Source organism: Aulostomus chinensis, chromosome 10, assembly GCF_037954235.1.
Source record: "Aulostomus chinensis isolate RoL2024-O1b breed Wild chromosome 10, RoL_Achi_v1.0, whole genome shotgun sequence".
Classification (NCBI taxonomy): domain Eukaryota; kingdom Metazoa; phylum Chordata; class Actinopteri; order Syngnathiformes; family Aulostomidae; genus Aulostomus; species Aulostomus chinensis.
This window is the reverse complement of record NC_141329.1, coordinates 18,868,159-18,884,028: the sequence shown is the minus strand read 5'-3', so window position 1 is coordinate 18,884,028 and position 15,870 is coordinate 18,868,159. Positions and strand designations below refer to the sequence as shown.

Sequence of the window (15,870 nt, the reverse complement as noted above, 5' to 3'; positions counted from 1 at the left end):
ATGTACATGCAGCCAAATTTAGCATTAACATTTTAGCATGTTGCCTTTATTCAGATATGGAAAAAAGTGGTCAATAACCAAAACCTGAACCAACTGATCTTCCGGCACCTGATGAAGAGACTGGTCAGACTTGAGACATGTTTGTAATGCAGTAATTAAATAAAATGAAAATAGATTTTTGAAAGCTTGAGTTTAATAAATGTTTGTTGTTCAAACTTCACCGGATTTTTTTTTCCCTCAGCAACTGAAGAATTGATGCGCATGTGACTTCTGTTTTTCGTTTTGTTTTACGAACTGTCAGAAAGCATAATCCCTAGAATTTTTGATAATTTGAATTTATGAATTGAATAATTTTTGAATACTTTCTCATTTTCCTTTCCAATATGACCACCAGTAAGTGTTCTTATAAGATTTATAGTGTTTGGACAGCTGTGTCATCATATCATGGACAGCTGACAGATATGTAATCATTACAGTAATCATTTGATTGGAAACAGTCACTGAATTACAAATGGGCAGCCATATTGAAACATTTTTCTCACGCAAATCAATAATCAAGTTAATGACCAGTAAAAAAATAAAAAACACAAACATCAACCTTGATCATCTCTGGATCTGCTTCCGTCTCTCCTGTGAGCAGATTCTTGGTCTTCAGAAACTTCCTGCGTTTGAATTTATTTAGCACTGAAAGGGCAAACAGGTCAAGTTTAACACTTGAATTTATAGCCATAACAACATGTTGGAATTGTATGTTTAATCTCAGACCACGTGTCCTTACTTCGCGATGCGTGAACCGTTGCCAGTCTGCGATACTGCCCCTTCCGTTTGGGGTCTGGGTGGAATCCACTTTTAGTGAAGTAGACATGTATGTAAAGGGAACCGTTCTGCTGCACGGCCTACACACCAAACAGTGAGTTGTTTATGCTCAAATACATTATCACACATAACATTCCCTAATAAACCAATGTTTCTTATACCATGCAACTACTTTGTCACAAGTTTCTCCCGGGACCCCAGCAGTGCTACCGTCACCTGCACATCTCTCATCACCCCGTGCCTTCATCTCACCTCTGGGATGTCCATCTCCATATAGTGCTGGTAGCAGCCGTCCCCGTCCTCCCCCGTGCTCCAGTCTCCATAAACCAGGTCCCTGTGAAACCAGAAAAGGGATTCTGTGTTGTTGAAGTCGGAGAACACCTCCTCCTGGGAGACGTACACGTACAGGTCCTGCAGGCATGGTGAGAAAATAAAGGTGTTTATGATAATCACAGCTGCAGTGGAGCACAAGCAACATGTGACAAGGGAGAGATTTGTTTGCTGTAAAAATACTTAGGGGGCTCAGAGTATGAGAGGGAGGTGTTCCAAGATGAAAAGCTTTAATTCAATTTAAAGAACAACTGCAAGCAGGTAAGGGGTTGAGTCTTTGAGGCAGGGGTAGTACCATGAGGCTGTCCTTGGGGAAGAGATTTCTGCTGGGTACTCTGGGTGCCCCGGCCGGCGTGTTGGGGTCAGGAGTGGAAGGCCCTCGACGAAACCAGCTACTGATTGCCCAGATTATGAAGATTCTGGAGACAGATATGTAGGGAGGGTCAGAGGAAAACATTTTAAAATGAAAACTTTACTAACAAGGAAGTAAAGTCAAAGAGAAGAAAACATAAGAGAAAATACCAAACAAAAAAGCAATAGGTGTGGTGAATTGGCATCATATCTGATTTTTTTTTTATAGAAGAAGAAAAAATACTTGGTGAATGAACATAACAACCAAGTCTCTAAAAGTGCGCAGACTTCTATCTTAAAACCTCTGGAGGCATTGAAATGACAAGAGGACTAATCTGATAGACTGCATCCAGTCAGGCTGCATTACATTATGACTTGAAGAGAGGCACCAGAAATCAGTGATCGGTTAAGACGGACAAAAGTTAAAAAAGGGGCAGAAGAACTATAAACGAAATATTGTGAAACACTGAGAAATAAGTCAAAAACTGTTATTTATGTTATCGACTGAAACTATGCACTCTATTCTAACTATCAGTGTGACAGTCATAAACCTTTGTTACACGTTTTGTGTACTTGCAATACAACAGCTTGGTACAAAGTACTTACTTTTTAGAGTTATTTATTAGTTATTTATTCTTAGACTGACATTGTCAGCCACCTGACAACTTTTAACAAATACATCCAAATACCAATTTCTCTTCTTCACGGTGGATAAAAATAATGACTAGAATTCAAATTAAAGCCAAACAAAGGAAACCACAGCATAAACTCAAATCATTTAAATATGTAACTCGATAGCATTCAAGTTGATACACATTCGCCACTCAGATTGCATTCAAATAATTGCTTTTGTGAGCACCAAAATCTGAACTCTGGTGATGGGACAGTTTATAGAAATGCAAAATACCCACAATGACCTCGATATCAGAGACCATTTTCATGAATATTATCATTATAAAATGTAATTATGATTACAGCACTTTATATCATGAAGATTTGGCAGAGTTGTATCATGATTCATGAACAGTGTTCACAGTCTCATGTCTCTTCTCAAAATGAAATAACTGCTTTTTTAAAGACAGAAAAAAACAGCCACATTATTCTCAGTCTAGATGCCAAAAATGAATTAGAATTGGACTCACAACAACAATGTTATTTTGAATTAGAACTTTAGTAAAAAATAGTCCTTGGTGTCTTAGTAAAACACATTCAGTCGTACAGAACAATGCATCCCTCAACATTAACTGCTTTTGAATGCATAAACTTTACTTGTCGGTTACGCTGACCTGAAGATCTCCTGAAACCTCAACTCAAAGGCCAGACATGGCTGCATGTGAAATCTACCAACTTGTTTTACACACAGGTATTAGGCAGCAGGAAACAAATGACAAGAACTAATATACGTCACATCTGCTACAAAAGATAAAAACAAATGTACCTGAAGAGGACACCTTTAATGACCTGCCATGCATTAGGTGCTTGTTGTTGCTGCTGCTGCTGCTGCTGCTGCTGCTGGGGGTCCTGTGCATTTGCAGCTGTCTGGACCGTCTGGCCATCTGTTGTCGCTGCAGTTCCATTACTGCTCACCTGAAACCACAAATATGCACATGCTCAATTCAGCATCACAATGATGACTTCTGCTGCAACGTTTGATGTAGTATGTCAGAACAGCTCGACTCAAGTGCCCACGAGTCAGTATGAGCCACTGTGCTTTAGTGAGGCCCCAATGCAGTGACCGAATCATGTGATCATTCACAGGCCACGATGACCAAATGGCCATAACTCTCTGGAAGGGACAGGAAGTGAATTGTTTTATGTAGCAACCACAAAATTATTGCTTCAAAGTCTTGTGTTTAGGCATATCACTCAAGGGTGGAACAATTAGGAAAAATTATGTAATTGTGATTATTTTGCCTGATATTGCAATTGGGATGTGACTCACAATATTAGAAGGAATTATCATGTTTTGTGTCACTATTTTTCACATCTTCAAAGAAAAACAGTGAAATTATAATGTGATTTTTAGGAGATCTAAATCACACAAATGTGTTTTCCAAAATAGGTAGAATTCACTTTAAAGCTTAGGATGTCTCTGCAGCATCACAATGCCTAATTTAGAATGCTAGTTTCATGTTTGCCTTTAGCAAATACTGCACCTCCTGCAATTTTAGTCAAGTGTCTATCAATTATTCAGCCCTACAGCTTTCACACAAACAAATTATTCCCTTGATGAGACTTTTCAAAAATATAACTGAAAGATGATGCTTGTCAAACAACCCATCTCATACAGTGACATATATATCAAAGTAAAATTAAGAGCCTGCTCTTATTCAAAGGTTCACTTTATCCTGTGAATCAATGTAGGATTTTTGTAATAAATCCCAAAAAGGCATTTTATTATTATCAATACAGACTAAACCATTTAGCAAAGTAATACATTGATAGATGACCTAACTATGTTGAGGTCTACAACTGCAAGAAAATTGCAGGGCATCTAAAGATAACAACAGAGATTAAAACAACCAATGAATAAATGAAGGGTCCATTAAAACAGATACTGCTAAGGTATTTTTTACTTTAACTCCCATTAACTGAAGACCCAATAAACAATATAATTTAAGCTTAGTAAAAGTAAATAAACAAAATAATAAATAACTGGCTGAAGGTCCTATTCACATGACAGCAAGTACATTTGCAAATTGAAAATCCTTTCTTTGTAAGTGTTGTAACTCTGCATGTCCATGTAACCCCCCCCCCCCCCCCCCCAAACAAGGCCACCATCGAGTCAAGTGACAATAGACAAGCACATGCCAAGTCATGGGACTCGTTTGCTATCTAAATTCTAATCTTCCCTGTTGTCAACAACAAAAGAGAAACAAGGGGTCTGTTGGTGGAAGTAGGAAACACCTGAGGGCAAAACTGTTTTCTGTTAAGCAGGTTATTATAATGTACAACTGTGACACGTAGAGTGAGAAAGCTGTGAATTTTTCAAGGTTTGAGATAAGCCGCTGGCCCTGCACCATCATAAAGAACACTTAAAGGCCTTGAAATGGCTCAGAATAGGGCTATTCATCCTCGCTGCTGTGTCATATGTATTACCGGGGACATGGATATCTGTCTAACCCAGAGGTGTTACACATCACGGATACGCACAAGTGCAGAAACAGATTCTTTTTTGACCCTAACCAAGCAAATGAACAGCATTGTAAACTTTGGATTACAAATTAACACCCTTTTCAAGCTCCATAGTAAATGCTTCACGCTGAATTGTCCCAGTATGTCAGACAGGAAGAGGGCTAAAAGTTCAGATCAGTTAACTGGTCACAGATAAGCGTTGTCTGCTTGTTACCCTTGATCATAGTATCACCGGCAGTTAGAAGAATGTGACGCAATTTTAAGATCATTAATAAGCGATGTGTGGATTATTAATTCACACATCATCAATGAATGATGTGTAAATTCCGATATTGTGTAAACACAATCACATTCAGAAATCAAGCAGTGGGACAAATCACACAGCTAAATTTTAACACTGGCTTCTTCATGTGTCTTTCGCTGAGGCCAATACAGAGACACCTGAACTCAGCAAAAAATGGGCCAGGAAAATTCAAAGCAGAACAGACACATTTGGTTATGTATGGCTACAAGCCAGTAAGCGTTTCCCCTAGATTAACACCACCGATTATAATCAACTGATTCAACAACACTGGACCTCCAGAGAAACATGTCGCCTCGATCACTATGGGTTCCATTATACGTCGTCTATGGGAGCAGACTTGAATCAATCTCTCATCCATATTTAAAGTCATAACATTTCCAACAATCTGGTATAAAATGTGTTAAAAGTGTGCTTTGTGATCAAAACTATGTATGCTTCCCAAATTTTTCATTTCTCTCTCTCTTTATTTTTTTAAATATGCATGGATAAAGTCCTTCCTGTAAATACAGTTAAAAATATGTTAATCGTATCGTACACAAGCTAGCACTGTTTGTGTGAATTATCTGGCACACGTCACTTATGTTTCTAATTAGAGTTTGCTATATTCTACCTGTGGATGACCTTGATCCAGTTTTACAGTTAATCTTGGAATTTATACACCAGAAAAATACATAGTTTGCTCTGTAACTTGAACTGTAAGATACAAAAGGAACCAAGGTGGAGAACCTAGCCCAGATGAGTTAAAACTGACTAATTACTGCTAAATTATTTTGAGTTATTTATGTAACCTAAATAAGTTTAACATTTTCATCTTCATGATTTACTCATCTTTTAATTTCAATTTGCCAAAGACTGACCCTGGATATAGTTCAATAAATACCAAAAGCTTACCTCTTTATGATGAACTTTAGATCATATGTGACATCACAGAAAAATATATTCCTCACCAGGTAGTAGCCAAGCAAAAGTCATTTAGTTTAAGGTAATTGGACATCAATCAGTCTAGCCAAACCCAAGATGAAGTGACAGCTCATCTTTTACATTTCTGCTTTAAAATGTACAGTGAAGCAGTCATTTTTCCTCGGAGTGGCTACAAATAAGGAGCACATGTCAAGAGTTTGCCATAGGATGTTACGTTCGATGGCAGCTGCCTCAGACTGGCCCGGTTAGACAAGCCCGAGCTGCGTTGATCAGTTTCAGGCCTTGTAGCTAACTGACATACCGCAACAGTCACTCACAGTCAGCTAAATGTTAAGTAGCTCCTCGCTTTGACGCTGTGGTATGACTTCCCGAGAGAGATTTAACCAAGAACACCGCAATCACGCCGCAGTCCCCACATCTGCTCGCCTGCTCCGTCGGGGTATCTAAACACACAGTTAACGCCAAGAGGGGGTCGTTTTGAAACCGACCGGCACTGACAACGTCACTCGGGCTCGTTTAACAATAGGTTTAAAGGTTACCGGTCCGACATTCCACACACAAATACACAAAATGCTCTCCGTCCCCTTAGAAGAGAGACGAATTGCTGTTGTTGGAGTGTCACTGGTTTTACCTCGCCGTTGCTCACAGTGGCTTTAGTTGCTTCGCTCTCCTGCGTCGCCATCTTTCCTTGTGTCTGTCGTGCACTCAACCACACTGGTGGCTGAGAAAATGCGTATTTCATCGCGATACTTCGATTGTGGCGTCACTTATGTGACGGAAGCTGATAAAATATGAAACTTTATGTACGACTACGATTCCACTGAAGGCGACTGTGCCCGATTGACTCACTTTCGTTTTTATGTCTAGGCATGACTGCCGCGTTTGTAATAATTCAGCTTAACATAGAAATCACCTGAAATGTCATTTATATTGAGAGTATAAGGAATATTCTGTCAAAAGTATGTACCTGTCATTCTGAGACACCCTGAAAACAGCTGTACAACGCTACATACTGTCCAATTTAATTTACCAGGAAAATTATCTATTCCATGTACGAATGAACTTTTTACCCTCGAGTGTTTTACTGCCTTGTCTGGTCTTAACTTGGAAATGTAAGACTATTTTCATAGCCATCCTACTTTGTTCCGATCTCAGCATTGAGTAGTATGTTCTTTTTCATGTGTGTATGATTTCTCTGTTTTGTTTGTTTTTTTTACATAGTCAGAACCAGTGAAAGACTGCATGTTATGTTACACGTACAGACAAATCAACCCAGTCTACTACAGTAACGTATTTTTATTGTGATGCATTAGATTTGGCACATTGAAACATAAGCACCAGAGACAGATGTTAAGCAAAGAACACTATATTATATCTGTAATGATGACAATCCATGAAAACAAACTTATGACATTTAGTTCAATGGAAAATATAATTCAAGCAGTTTTGACCAGAAACATATTAGGCATTGGAAATTCAAACTGTCACACATTGAGATGACTTGCAACTGCCAACAGGGGGAGGGGGGGGGGGGGGGGGGCACCACTTCAAAAAAATTTAGCCTCAATAACTTAATGTCACTTTGAATTTCAAGTGCATTTCAGGCTGCATTCGGTCCAGTTTAGCTTAGATGATGTACTTGAAGTATAAGCCAAAATAAAGTAATCTCCAAATCTATTTTGTCCTCTATTTGTATAAAGAGAGAAGTTTAAATTCAGACAGAGATTATCAAATAATAGTAGTTATAAAGACAATAATAAAGTTTATCTTTAACAAGTCAAATTGTAAACTTCAAAAAAGGTACGACAATGGTTCACTTTTCGTGTGACATATTCAAGTGTAGTCATTTTTTTTTAAATAGCATAATTAGGTGACAAAAATAATGGAAACTACATCATATATCTATTTGGAAATGTTGACAGATGACGAAATTTACACAAAAAAAATTTCAATTTGGAAAGTTAAGTAGCACCAACAGTGCATAGAGCGGTATTATACTGTTATCTGTCTGGATTCAGGGTCTTTACTCTCACCGTTGAAAGGGAGGCTTCAATCATTTCATTATAGATGGTGTCTACAGACTGTATGTGTAAAATACCTGGAATAAAGGTGTGCAAGCACCCATGGGAAGGATTTTCTTTTTGAAAAAGTTAAATGGAATAAAGGTGTGAAAGTACCCATGGGAAGGCTTTTCTTCTTATAAAAAAAAAAAAAGTAAATTCCAAATTAAACTTTTCCAAAAAGGAAAGCCTTTCCATGGGTATTTGCACACCTTTATTCCAGGTATTTTACACATACAGTCTGTAGACACCATCTGTAATGAAATAATTGAGGCCTCCCTTTCAACAGTGTGAGTAAAGACCCCGAATCCATACAGATAACAGTATAATACCGCTCTATGCACTGTTGGTGCTACTTTAGCTGAGGATATTCTTTACTTTCTTCTGTAACCCTTCATTTCTAGCGCATTAATGTGAAAATCTGTAGGTTTAAAGTGTCTTGAAATTGAATATCTTGGGGCCGGCCAGCTCAGCTGCCACTTCCTCTTGTATTAGCATTTTTTCATTTATCTTTTCAAGGAAAGCCATCACCAACCACTTCATCTGCTTTGCTCATCTGGCTAAAATGTTCAAGTTTGTCATTGCTTTTTGAGAGACTGAAAAACATATTAAACGTGCCCTCTACATACAATCCAGATGGATTGTATGACAACTTGATCCCATGGTACATTTATGTTTTAGTGTATAAAATACAATAAGCAGCTAATGTAAATTCTCACTAAATTTCAACAAATCTAAAATAATTTGCCCTGCACTAAAGATATTTACACCAGCTCATGAAAGTCAGTTAAAGAAGTGTGTGACTTCTCATCTCAACCAAGCACCCAAGACATTTTACAGGGCATTTTTATTGAGTAGACAATTCTTCAAAAAATGCTAAAACTAAGCTAACTATGAACAACTATGTACAATTGTTTTTGTCAACAGATATGAAATGAAGTTGGTGTTTTAATAAACAATTGTGGGTTAGATTACATGACTGAAAAAGCCTTGGAAGAAGGATTCCCATTAAATTGAATAGAATTGTGTTTAGTGACCCCACCTTCACCTTCCTCATGTTGCTCCACATGCACAAACACGTAAAAAAAACTGCCCTTTGGTGGTTTTCATGTTATCATATCCAGCATGCCAAGAGTTGCTGCCTTGGTATTACTAGGAAAGAACTTGAGGCCAAAAGACCTCCAGACACCATCATTTGGTTGATGCCTGCCTGAAAAGCATGGGGGAAAAAATCAGAAAACAATTTATGAAAACAAACTGATGATGTCTGTCCATCATCTCTTGACCTATATCTCGTCTAAACCGTAGTCCTCCTCAGGGAAGTCTCCCACAGTCACATTCTGGGGCTTGACAAATGCACCATATTTGTTCTGGCATTCAAAGTATCGCTTCCCATCAACACTGCAGAGACAGAATTCAGACAAGACAGGGTCATAGATCTAGAAACAGCATCAAAGGTGGGAACAGCTTAGAGGAAGAGATAAAGGTCTTACCTGCCATCATGTTTTCCAAGCGGCTCATCATACTTCACACCCACCCAATAGCCTGGCTTGAAATCTGCTGTGCCTGTAGCCAACATGAGAAGTGCATCCATGTTAGTGGCCTATTGTTGTCAGCTCACTTATTTAACAGAGTTCCCAGCCTTCATACTCAGCTTTACCTTGTAAAAACAGGCAAGAAAAACACACATTTAATAACATTCTATTTGCTTTCAGTGAGATTGGTCATGTGTAGTTTTTCCTTTTACTGCACTAATCAAAATATAGGCGCCAAGTATTACTTGAAGTCCGTAAATTAATGTAAAATTTCCTGTTTTTTGTTGTTTTGACACAGAACTCCAGTGAACTGGATTGACAAAGATCCAGCAACTGTTCTTGGTCCATTTTGCCTTTTTTGTGCTGCAGCTCTGAACATTTCTTTTTGAAAATCTTTGACCTTTTAAGGGAGGCGCTAGCGTCATCGTCATCTCTTGGGTTGGGACTCTTCACCATGCTAAGCAACATAATGCAGGAGAAGCTTGTCCCTTCAAATACTCCCAAACTATGCATGTGTAATTCAGTCGATCCTAATAGAGAAAGAAATGCCTGTTTGTGGGAACAGTTCATTCTGAATATGAATGGTGACTTCTGTCTATCACGTCACTGTACGGATGTCTCATATCGTTACCTTCTCGAAATAACTGCCGGTCATTTTTTGACAAAATGTTTTTGTTGTAGCCTAAAAGAACTCATATAATATTTCGTCTCCAATTTTTTTGTGTTTTCTGAAAAACTAGTAAAAAAAACAACCAAAAATGACAAAGGCTTTGAAGAAGGCGATGATATGGCTGTATCATACACACAACTCCTCCTCACTCGACAGCTGTCGGAATTAGAGTTGACATCCTGACGTCATCGTTTTAAAGCTCATTCCTAGACAATATCACCTTGCAGTTGATGCTCACGGTGAAGAAAAATGCAAAGAATAAAAGTATAGGACATTAAAAGCAGTGGCACCATGCTAGTCCATCACACAGTTTGTTAGGATATTGTTCTCCAATATGCAGAGCCCCAAGTATTCAAGATTCCAATTTAAGATTCTTATGCACGGCAGTTATAATTTCTGGCATATTTATGCACTGTTTTTGACCGTCATCATTTCAGGTGAAAACAAATAAAACAAAATTCAAACCAGACTAATATGAACAATCAATTAGGCAATTATATTTGGTTCCCCTTAACTGAGGATTCCAAGCACAAAACTGGCTATAACACCAGTTTTTCATCAAAATTAATGCTGCTCTCTTCCCTTCCCAGCAGCCTTCGGGAGAGAGGCGGGTTCACCCTGGACAGGTCACCAGTCCATCACAGGGCCAACACATATAGACAGACAACCATTCACACTCACAGTCACACCTACGGTCAATTTAGAGTATCAATCAGCCTCGTCCCCTCTTGATGTCTTTGGACTGTGGGAGGAAGCTGGAGTACCAGAGAGAACCCACGCAGGCACAAGGAAGAAATCTTCCACAGCACCAAATTTTAAATATTGTCCAAAATAAAGTAAATCAAATGGATAAAAACATGCACATTGACCAAATTATAAAAAATAGTGCAGAGTCACTCATAGTGATAGCGCTTCCTCACACTCCCTCTCCACACTTACCAACAAACATGACTGTGCCAATCTTTGTGGGCTGGCCTGGGACCTGCACTTTGCATCGGTTGCCAACAGAAATGGCATCAGCAGCAGCTTTCTGTTCCTCCTCCCGAGCAGCATTCTCAGCCTTCTTCTTGGCCATTTTTTCCTCATTGAAGCGACCAAGACCCTGTTTCTTAATAAATGACCTTGCCGTATCTAAGAGAAAAGAAAGTAACACTGTGATAAACATAGGATACTTCAGACTTAATGCCACAGAAGCTCTTCTATTACATATGATTGAGTATTTCTATGTCAAGAGGTGGCTTCAAATCATTCTTTCTAAATGCCATTTCAACACTGCATTATCAGAAAGTCTATAACTGCAAATAATAGTAAATTGTCTTTACTTTAGTACTTTGTTATACTTTGTGCCTGTAACGGCTAGATTGGGTCATTTTACTCTCTCGTAAAAAATATATGAAAAATACCAACTCACTGAGTGACTGGTCTTGACCACAGGACTACATACATGACTGGTTCATATTCATAACTAGTTCAATGACATACTGTCTCATATAATACATGTATAGATACAATTAAATTGATTAATTATGATTTAGGTCTAACAACTGTAATATACAGAACAACAATTTAAAAAATGCACATGATCATCCATAAAGGGAGAAAGTGGATTAAAACCACTCACAACAGGTCCCTTCCATGACCAAACCACCACAGACCATTATGGTCTCAGCACCCCTACGGGTCATTTATATGTTTTTAACCATGGTCAGTGGACAGAGGATTGAATTGGCTCAAACCTCCTATCAAAAAACAAAAACAAAACTCAATTCTGTGAAAGCTGTTGATTTGAAAGTAGCTTAATCATGGCAAGCTGTACCCGTTCTCTTTTCATAAGCGTCATCTGAGAGTTCAAACTTCTCCACTTTGGAAACATCTGTAAATTCTCCCAGCTGACCTCCACTTCGATCATTAACCTGCAAAAGGAATGAGTGTAAGGACCAAATGACACAACTGGAAACACATATTTAGACTTGTTTGAGACTCCTATAAAATTATCATCTAAACTAGCGCATATATCACCATATTCCATCCATCCATTGTCTTCCGCTTATTCCTACATTAAGGGTCGCGGGGGGCTGGAGTCTATCCCAGCGTCAACGGGTGAGAGGTGGGGTTCACCCTGGACAGGTCGCCAGTCCATCGCAGGGCCAACATATATAGACAGACAACCATTCATACGCTCAATTTAGAGTGTCAATCAGCCTCGTCCCCAACTGCATGTCTTTGGACTGTGGGAAGAAGCCGGAGTACCAGAGAGAACCCACACAGAAACAGGGAGAACATGGAGACTCCACACAGAAAGATCCCGTGCCCGACTCGAACCCGGAACCTTCTTGCTGTGAGGCGACAGTGCTAACCACTGCACCACCGTGCAGCCTGTATCCCCATATTGAATGGTGTAATATAACAAATATTATTGCCAATCAGAAAGCTCATTTGCAGAAATTTGACTGCAGAATTTGAATAAACGGTTCTTTGCATCTGCCTCATCAAACATGCATTTCACATGACTTGGAAGTCTAAAAGTTTACTCTTTGTCAGAAGAAAGACAGATGTGAGTTTGGAACCTGGGGCCTAACAATGATCTAACCTTGTCCACTGGGACCCCACCTAAATTGCACTACTACATACGTGTATTCTGCAGTCATCATCCACAGGATAAGAACCCAGCAAAGCTTCGTTGTCATCCATTTTCTGCAGGAAAGTGTCATTAACGCTGAACAACTCCAGATCCATGCAGGAGGCAGGTGAGCCAACAACCATCTCCAGTTTCTCCTTAATACAGCAAAAAAAAATTAAAATTTAATTATAATTATAATTTAGACACATCATTTTGGGATGTCTATATCGATTGCTCAGTTGTATAATAAACCAAGGCTCACCTTCAGTTCTGCAATACTAATTCCTCTATTGAATCTGCGTTTCACCTCAAAGGAGGAGATGGTGCTTGTAAAACGCACATCAACAATGGGATTGGAAACTACTCTTACTTCACCATCCATTTTTCCTGCTGTCTGGTCACAGATGCCGAACACTGAAAAGAGCAGAAAAACATCTTAATGGTTCGATTTTTCGTCAGATATGATTGGAATACCAAACAGCACCACATGGTGGCATCACCTCTTTGGTTTTGTGTTTTGCTACTGCGTACTTAGCTCTGTTATACCTCAGTTAAGAACACTCATCCGTTACGATCTGGAGCGGTTCAGACTGTCTATGTTCAACCGTTAATGTATAAAAGGCGAATAGTGGCGAGGAGCCTGACATCGTATGGTCTATGAGAGAAATTGTAAAATAAAGTGGCAGTTATACCGTCTGGACTCTCGGAACCAACCGGCTAACTCTACTAGCTCGTACAGCTAGCTTCTTCGCCTACATCGCTCCACGTAACAATATTGTAAGGTTTAAGTAAATAAACTCGATAAAAGATTCAGCAGTCCCTACTGTTGGGCTCCTGTTCCTGTTCTAACTAAGGCAAAAACAAACAAAATCACAGTTTCCCTTGCAAATGCAAAAGCCAAGACAACGCCTACCCCAACTCGCGCAAGCGGTTCACTTAAGCAACTATTCAGCGTCAAAACATAAAAACCTTAGAAAACACTGTGAAAGCAAGATTATATATTTATACTCCACATGCGTACTTTATATAACAACGATGAACATACAATGACAAGCTAATCGCTAGCCATAGTTTTAGTAAGTGTAGCTGTATGGTTGGCTAGCAATAACACAATCGTGTTTGATACGCCCGTAGTTTGTCACTTACAGATACGTGTATTGATCTTCTATGGTTTTAAGTTTTGCCGTTGGTCTTCGTTTGACGACCTGTCGTCTAGCCTCGGTACAATCTATGACCAGACGTTATATGTTGATAAAAAGTTATCTAACGTTGTGTCGTTGAGCATGTGTACCCGAGCTATGGCTGAAAATGTAGTACTTCCTGCTCCAACATCATTCGAAACCGCCCCCGGAAGTACAACACCAATAAGATGTAAGCACAGAATATAGAAACCAATGGCATTTCGATAGAGGGGGAAGGGGGACAGGGCGGCTCACAGCAAGAAGGTTCAGGGTTCGAGCCCCGGCTCGGGTACGGGGTCTTTCTGTGTGGAGTCTGCATGTTCTTCCTGTACATGCGTGGGTTCTCTCTCTCAGGTACTCCAGCTGCCTCCCACAGTCCAAAGACATCAAGGGGGGGACGAGGCTGATTGATGCTCTAAATGTGTGAATGTTTGTCTGTCTATATCTGTTGGCCCTGCAATGAATAGTCCAGGTTGAACTCTATTTCATTCCTGAAGACTGTTGGGAAAGGCCCCAGCCCCCCTGCAACCCTTAACATGATAAGCAGCAGATGGATGGACAAAAGAAGGCCAAGGCATCAACCACTTACAAGTTGACTGGCACGACTGACAGCAAATCATCACACAAGACTGAGTGTGACAAAAGGGAGGTCACACAGAGGCCTGTCCTCCTGTGTAAAAGAAAGCCTGAAAAAAATAATTATTGGGACATACAGTACTAAAGGAAAAAAAATCCTACCACACACGTCAAATATTGTTAAGAAGTAAGTGACTCTGACAATTCAGCCAGGGTCTGTACAGTTCATCAGTGCAGGTAAATCTGTATGTCTTGATACTCCTGCAGATCATAGGCAAGTTTTTGTGAGGATTCCATTGGATTTATTTGTAATTTTAGGTCCTTGATTTATAATTTTACCTCTTATATAATCCTGACAATATTGGATTGGAAATCTCAGACAAAAGAAAATAGTTTTTGAGCTAAAGTCTTCAATCACAGACAAGCTGGATGATTGCCTTAGCACAGAGAATAGACTGGAGCATGTATGGGCAAAGACGGAGGAGGGCGACAGCTTGACACAAGACAGGGCAAGAGCTGAGGGTGGCCCACACCCCCACAGTGAATGTTTACATTCCTGCTGAGCAGATGGATGTCTGCAAACCTGTCCAGCCTCATTCACCTCTCATCTGCAGGTCACACGCTTTGCCACGCATAGGTGTGGCTGTGAGTGTGAATGGTTGTCTGTCTTTATGTTTTGGCCCTGCAATGGACTGGCGGCCACCCGTCCAGGGTGAACCCCGCCTCACGCCTGAGGGCTGTTGGGATAGGCTCCAGCCCCCCCCCCCCCCCCAAACCCTTAACAGAATAAGCGGGAGAAAATGAATGGATGGATGGATGGATGGATGGATGGATGGATGGATGGATGGTTCAATCCTCACTTCCCCCGATGACCATCCAGGGTGAACTCTCATCAAATGTCAGCTGGGAAAGGCTCCCATTTTTCTGAGTTGCAGTGTGGTTGAAAAATGAAGTGGCATGAAGTTGAACATCCTCTCCACATAAAAATACTTCTAATAAATACTAGAATTTGCTTATGACATTGTGTGTGCAGAAGAAATTTACCACATTTATAGCCTTGCACCACAACATACTCTTCTCTAAAATGACACGACTGATAATGATCTATATTACACATGTAATTTTATTGAGAATGATTAAATGCGGAAAACTAGATGTCTCCTACTTTATAAAAGCCATTCAATGTTAAGAGTTCCTTATTACACTTGTCTGTGTTGAAATTAGCATCTAAATTAGGTTCCAAAACATTTCTGACATCACAAATCCTGCTCTTAGTAATGCCCCCAATATCAAATATTCACTGAGAATAGAGAAAACTTGAACTTTCAGTAACAAATATGAAAACAGCCTTCCAGTAAAGTAAAGTACAGC

General features: G+C 39.6%; 2 protein-coding genes across 6 annotated transcripts in view; both read right to left on the bottom strand.

Moving 5' to 3' along the window:
• The window catches only part of clptm1 (CLPTM1 regulator of GABA type A receptor forward trafficking), a 12,888-nt gene extending 6,300 nt beyond the window's left edge, over positions 1–6,588 (bottom strand). Inside the window, exons 1-6 of the mRNA XM_086215190.1 lie at positions 6,489–6,588; positions 2,936–3,084; positions 1,442–1,565; positions 1,069–1,227; positions 779–896; positions 599–684 (exon numbers count right to left, since the gene is read on the bottom strand). Of these exons, the coding sequence (XP_086071316.1) occupies positions 599–684; positions 779–896; positions 1,069–1,227; positions 1,442–1,565; positions 2,936–3,084; positions 6,489–6,539 (687 nt within the window). The 5' untranslated portion in view covers positions 6,540–6,588. The remainder of the gene's footprint in view (positions 1–598; positions 685–778; positions 897–1,068; positions 1,228–1,441; positions 1,566–2,935; positions 3,085–6,488) is intronic.
• A 550-nt stretch (positions 6,589–7,138) lies between these two features.
• tbcb (tubulin folding cofactor B) lies at positions 7,139–14,097 on the bottom strand. Of its 5 annotated transcripts, none has more exons than XM_086216265.1 (7): positions 14,034–14,097; positions 13,005–13,156; positions 12,754–12,897; positions 11,939–12,035; positions 11,062–11,253; positions 9,411–9,483; positions 7,139–9,318 (listed from the first exon to the last, which is right to left on the bottom strand). In XM_086216265.1, the coding sequence occupies exons 2-7, from the start codon at positions 13,122–13,124 to the stop codon at positions 9,204–9,206; spliced, it is 741 nt and encodes a 246-aa protein (XP_086072391.1). In that variant the 5' UTR covers positions 13,125–13,156; positions 14,034–14,097; the 3' UTR covers positions 7,139–9,203. The 5 variants fall into 5 exon arrangements, with proteins under 5 accessions (XP_086072391.1, XP_086072388.1, XP_086072392.1 ...); XM_086216262.1 differs by having other exon boundaries at positions 13,889–14,082; XM_086216266.1 differs by lacking the exon at positions 14,034–14,097 and adding an exon at positions 13,435–13,621.
• Positions 14,098–15,870: the final 1,773 nt, after the last annotated feature.

Excerpts from the sequence above, each read along its gene's own strand:
- tbcb (XM_086216265.1), bottom strand. The coding sequence starts at position 13,124 with ATGGATGGTGAAGTAAGAGTAGTTTCCAATCCCATTGTTGATGTGCGT. Across the intron at positions 11,254-11,938 it reads CGCTTATGAAAAGAGAACGG|ATACGGCAAGGTCATTTATT; the intron begins GTACAGCTTGCC and ends CTTTTCTCTTAG. Across the intron at positions 9,484-11,061 it reads TGGCACAGTCATGTTTGTTG|GCACAGCAGATTTCAAGCCA; the intron begins GTAAGTGTGGAG and ends TGTTGGCTACAG.